Below are 6000 nucleotides of genomic sequence, written 5' to 3'. Positions count from 1 at the left end.
GCAGTGCAATGGCTGGGTCGCACACTCGGGGTTTTTTTAAATCGGTTCCCCCTTGATACAACACTTAGGGCTTCCCATCTTTTGCGACGACCAAAAATGTAGGAAGAGGTCTTCGCTGCATGGCGAGTGGCTCGCGCGTTGAAGACTTTCCGCGGAGAGCCGACTGTCCATAAACGGTTGCAGCAAGAGCGAGCTGACCCCTGTTAGGAGCCAGCCAGCAGCGCAGGTGGGGAGCCCTGGGGCCGCTCCCAGGGCCGCTCCCCGGTACGCGGCGCTTCGCGGAGGCTCCAGCAGGTGGCGCTGCAGGCGGCAGCCGCGCCCGGCCGCCCGGGCCACGTCGCTCTTGCCGTGGGCGCCGCCGGTGGCGCGGGGACGAGCGTGGGGGGCAGGGCGAGTCATATGACCCGCTCGGCTTCCTGGCTCCGGCCGCCGCCGCCCGCCCGTGTCCGCCAGTGGTGCGCCGCGGCCCCGAGGAGCCGTTGAGGGGTCGGGGCTGAGGCCCGCTCGAGTGGAAGCCGCCGCCGCCGCCGCCGCCGCCGCCGCCGCCGCCGCCGCCCGCCCGGCCGCCCGCGCGTTCTCCCTCCCGGCCGCCATCATGCTGGCGCTCATCTCCCGCCTGCTGGACTGGTTTCGCTCGCTCTTCTGGAAGGAGGAGATGGAGCTGACGCTGGTGGGGCTGCAGTACTCGGGCAAGACCACCTTCGTCAATGTCATCGCGGTGAGTGCCGCCGTCCGCGAGTCCGGCCCGGCGCCGGCCCGAAGGCCCGGGCCGGGGCTGCCGTCAGCGCGACGGGGCTAATGGGAGTGGGACGAGGGGAGGAGGTCAGCCGTTCCTGCCCCCTCCGCGGGCTGGGGCCGGGGGCCGGGGGCCGGGGTTCCCGCGTGCTGTGGTGCGCCGCGCCCGGCCGCCGCCTTCTGCAAAGGGCCGGCCGGGTCCTCCTCGCGGGCGGGGGCTTGGAAGGGGCACACGTTGGCCTCGTCGCGCCTGTAGGGATGGGGGTCTGCGCATCGGGTTTGCTCCGGGGCGGGGGTGGGGGGACACCTGAAGGCTTCGCTCCAGCCTGCACTTCCCCGAAGGGTGGGATTTGGCGAGCTGTCAGCCCCGTGAGAAAGCGTGAGGCTCGGAGCGTCCCTCAAGTGGCCGCTCGGGACGGGGAGCGCCGTGGTGCGGGGAGCAGCAGGCCGGCGCGGGGCGCCTTCCCGAGCACCGCGGACGGGATGTCTCCCTGTAACGCAGTTTACTGGTTTTCAGTGGTCCCCCTGGGGGCGGAGAGCAAGTTCAGCGCTGCCTGGGCTCGCCGGTAGGGACTGGGGAGGGGCGCTTCCAGCCCGTCCAGTGCTCGGTGGTCCGCAGCATTTATTAAGCCAAGCAGTTAAGGGGGGGGGGGGGGCTTCTGCTTCTCCAGGGAAAGGGTGTCTAGGAGGGAGCTTGCCCTGGGAACCTGTATTGCACGCAGTGTGGTGCTTATTTAGTCAGCCTCGGTTGAGTGGAAGGATGATGATTGAATTTTGCTTGGGTGGTTAGTTGCGGGGAAGGAATAAGAGAGAAAGATGCTCTTCCATCTCAGTTTAGAGGCCCGGAGTTGATGTGACTCACTTGTAGCTGATAGGTGCTCGTACTTGTCAGGCATGAGCTTTGGAACTGTTTTAAAGAGAGAGGGCAGCAGTTCTTCCATCTTTTAGAGATGGTGGTTGAAATCCTTATTTCATAGACCAGTGGCCCAACTGGTTTGGTTACAGGAATGATTCAAACACAGCTCCCTTGTGGGAGAAAATATGTAACGTGTGACTCTTAGTCCTGCAGTAGTGGAGCAGCAGGAGTGAGTAAGACTTGAAGAAAAAGACGAGCAGAGATCCAGACTTCCTTTGAGGAACGTTGCATATAAGTATAAAAGAAAATTTGCCTACTTGTTTGGCTCCTCTTTGGCTCCTCTAGTGATGTGGTGGTGGTGGTGATGTTTTGGGTTTTGTTTTGGCTTGGGATGACTAACTTTTCAACATATATAGTAGAGTGGAAAGTATATGATAGCACCAAAATTAGTTTGAAATCCCTGTGGAGGGATCCCTGGGTGGCGCAGCGGTTTGGCGCCTGCCTTTGGCCCGGGGCGCGATCCTGGAGACCCGGGATCAAATCCCACGTCGGGCTCCCGGTGCATGGAGCCTGCTTCTCCCTCTGCCTGTGTCTCTGCCTCTCTCCCTCTCTGTGTGACTATCATAAATAAATAAAAATTAAAGAAAAATCCCTGTAGATTAAATATTCATACTAGAGCTTTTATAGGATATGGGAAAGACTTAGTTAACTGTAAATTTTCTGGTGTTCTCTTGAGAGATAAGAATTGGAATCTCCTTGTAAACCTGATTTTTTTTTTTTTACAAGACTGAATTAATATATAGTGTAGATGTAGGTGTATTACTACAATTAATTGTTGTATTTGTTGCAGAGTAGTTATTCTTGGGAAACTTGAAAAAGTTTAGTAAGTCTTTGAAGAATTTCTAAAGGCCTGAGCATGAAAATTATGCTTATTATGTTCTTTTTTTTTTTTTTTTTTTTTAAGATTTTATTTGTTTACCCATGAGAGGCGGAGAGAGAGGCAGAGACACAGGCAGAGGGAGAAGCAGGCTCCATGCACCGGGAGCCTGATGCAGGACTCGATCCCAGGCCCCAGGGATCACCGGCAGAGGCTCAACCACTGAACCACCCAGGCGCCCCTTATTATGTTTTTCATAGATGGTGTAGTTTATTATAATGAGCAAGAACTTTGAAGTCAAGGAACTCTGGGTTTGCAATCTGGCTCTTCCACTCAGCAGCCTTGTATCTTCTTTCAGTCCTCCTTGATTTCTCATCTATTAAATAGAGATAATAATATGTTTCTTAAAGAGTTGTTCTGGGAAGTAAATGAAATGACACATAGTAAGTGACTAGCACCAAGCCTGCCCATAGAAGGGGCTGGGTAAGTGGTAGCTGTTGTTATTTGTAGCCAATACATTGCTTCTTTAATGCAGAAACAGTGTTTTGAAAAATATTCAGAAGGGAATTAGCTGGGTTCATTTCCTTCTTTGAATCTGATTTATCCAAATGTGTGCTCCAAGAGTGGATTTATGGACTGTGGCAAATAATCATATCATGTACTCTCCCCCCCCCCCCGCCCCGATTTAAAAAATATATTAGATTATTTTAACAGCAGAGCTTCTGGAACACTGTTGAACTCAAAGTGAACTAGTGTTTCCACTATTTTTTTTTTTTTTTTTTTTTTTTTACATTAGACAATTCTTTTTGAATTGTAGTGATATGGGTAGGTTTGGCTTAGAAAAAAATCTGGATTGTAATTGGTCATAGCCTTTAAGATCCTGAGAAAAAGAGACCTCAATAAAATTTATACCTTTTTAAAAAGAAATCTCAGACTCTAACTTAATCTGTGATTATTATCGAATATATTGAGGGTGAGGAAAAGTTTAGTAAAGTGATTTTTACAGACTTTTAGATAAAAACTGTTTCCAAGACAGTAATTTTAGCCTTATATTTAAAAAAATTAATTGAAAAAAAAATTAATTGAGCTATTCTTTATATTTTGTATAAGATGTTTGATTTATAGACTCAAAAATACAGATTGGTTGAATTTGATCTCACTTTAGAAAGTTGGCCATTTATTTACTCGCATTCAACAAGTAACTTGCCAGGTATGAAAAGTTTCAGGTGATGCCAGTTTTCTTTTGGTAAAAATCAACTTTTTGCATAAAATGTGTCTCTATATTCTGTCTTAAAAGTTAACACAAATTTCAGAAATGTCATTTAACTTACTCAAAAGGTTTGTGAAACTGAATTATTTATATGTAGGGTTTGGCCTTCTTCTGAAATCGGGCATTTTACTTACAGAGAGTTTCAATCCTAAAATTCATATTCTTGTAGTTTTAAAAATGGGATGATACTTTATTTTATCTAATATTTTTACATAGAGACCCTTAACATACATACTGTTCTCTTTGTTTTTAACATTAAACAAAGAAACCCCTCTAGTCGTTAATTTTCTCATTAGTGTTAAGGAATGAAATAATGCCCATTGCTAAGTATTCTGGCAGTTATTGCATAATAAATCATGTGTCCTATATGTGTAAAGTACATTGAGTAATCTTTATTTTTAACGGAGACTCTTACATGGGTTACAGGAGTTACTAAGAAATGTTTAATAGGATTTAGCAAAGTGTTATAAGCTACCTTTTATAGATAACTTTGTTTTTGAAATGAGTTGTATAAAAGTTTGTCTACATTTTTGTAAAGTATTGATGCTAAATTGGTTATTCCAAGGAAAGTTTATCACTGCTGAGAATTAGAAAAAGGAGATATTTGTAACGATTGTCGGAATTTGAACCTACAATCTTTTTTTTTTTTTTTTTTAATAAGGGAGAGAGGGGAGGGTACTTTTGAACATTGCTTGGGGGAGGGGCAAATGAAGAGAATTTAAAGCAGATTACCTGCTGAGCTTGGAGTCCTGCTGGGGTTTGATCCCAGGACCCTGAGATCATGACCTGAGCCAAAAGCAGGAGTTCAACGTTCAACTGATTGAGGTACCTAGGTGCCCCAAAGTAATTTTTTTTTAGGATTTGTAGAACTTTTAATTAGGTGGTTTAATTTTACTCTCATCTTACAGATGCAGCTAAAGGATCCAGAAAAGTAAGTGAAATTCCTAAGGCAGCTAACTCATAGCACAGATAAAATTAGAACCTAGGGTTAGTTCCCTTTCTACTTTTCTGGTCTACCTCTAAAATCCAGCTGAGATTAGAATCATATAGCTGTGGATTGGCAGGTCGTAATCCTTTAAAAATCTTTAAAAAATATATTTGTTCATAAATATACTCTTATGAATCTGGATAACATTTAAACCAAAGCGTCTTCAGCATGTTGATTAACATTTGAGGACTATTTGTGTGTGTGTGTGTGTGTGTGTGTGTGTGTGTGCGCGCGCGCGCGCACATGCATATCTCTGTATTGAGGATATGAATTAGGGGAAGGAATGATAATTATATAAAGTAGGAGTACTGGAATATTATATCATGTTTGGACATTTAAATAACTGGCTAACAAGCATTGTTGGGTAATTGAGCTATGTTTATTTTCCTTAAAAAGCAGAAATAATTCTGAATTTGATCGGAGTGTTTATTACTTACTCTGGAGTAAGAAAGGGGCAAATAGTTTTTAAAGAAACTATAATGTGGCTCACATCTATAGGTCAGTAAATTTGTAATTTTACTGTAAAAACTAGCCTTCCAATAAGGTAGTCTTCAAATTGACATTAGGAGTAGTAGCACATGAGGCATCCTGCTAGGGAGTTTCTCTTCTAAGTTCTTTACCTTCATCCCCATTCCCATTATTTTTGACATGCAGACCTAGAATATCAAAAGCTGAATGTTCTTGTTAAAAAGCTGTTAGAATGCAATAATATGTTTTAAATTACTGACTTAGAACATATCTCATAACTAAAGCATTTTTTAACTTTCTCAAAGATTAAAGTGGATGGTCACTGAACATAGATACAAAATGCATTGCACCTATAAAAACTAGTTACTTAAGTATTATTTTTAGATTTTTTTCTAATTATCAAGACAATTCAGGGTCATTAGAAATTTGAAAAGAATAAAGTAGGAGAAACCACATGTTACTGTTACCATCCAAGATTAACTGCTGTAAACATTTCAAAATATTTCCTTTTTTGTCCTTTTAGTTTTTTATTTTATTTTTTCTCTTTGTTTTTTTTAAATGAATATATCCAAACACTTTTTAAAAAAGTTTTGAGATATCTAGTTTTTCTGCTAATTATGGAATATGCATTTTTCTTGTGTAAAACTATTTTAATGCCTTTATAATTTATTCTGTTATGGCTTTATCTTGTGGCTGTACCATAATATATTTGATCATTTCCTCATTATTGGACATTTCAGTAGTTTCAGTAGTATACAGATTTGCCTCTCTATATCAATGTGCTCTGCATTTCCTAAGGATGAGTT

The 6000-nt window shown here is 43.8% G+C and overlaps 1 protein-coding gene across 1 annotated transcript in view; it reads left to right on the top strand.

Moving 5' to 3' along the window:
- The first annotated feature begins 390 nt into the window (after positions 1–390).
- The window catches only part of ARL8B (ADP ribosylation factor like GTPase 8B), a 45816-nt gene continuing 40206 nt past the window's right edge, over positions 391–6000 (top strand). Inside the window, exon 1 of the mRNA XM_025451105.3 lies at positions 391–718. Within this exon, the coding sequence (XP_025306890.1) occupies positions 596–718 (123 nt within the window). The 5' untranslated portion in view covers positions 391–595. The remainder of the gene's footprint in view (positions 719–6000) is intronic.

Source organism: Canis lupus, chromosome 20 (genome assembly GCF_003254725.2).
Source record: "Canis lupus dingo isolate Sandy chromosome 20, ASM325472v2, whole genome shotgun sequence".
In the NCBI taxonomy this organism is placed as follows: Eukaryota; Metazoa; Chordata; class Mammalia; order Carnivora; family Canidae; genus Canis; species Canis lupus.
This window is presented reverse-complemented; position numbering and strand designations above follow the sequence as displayed.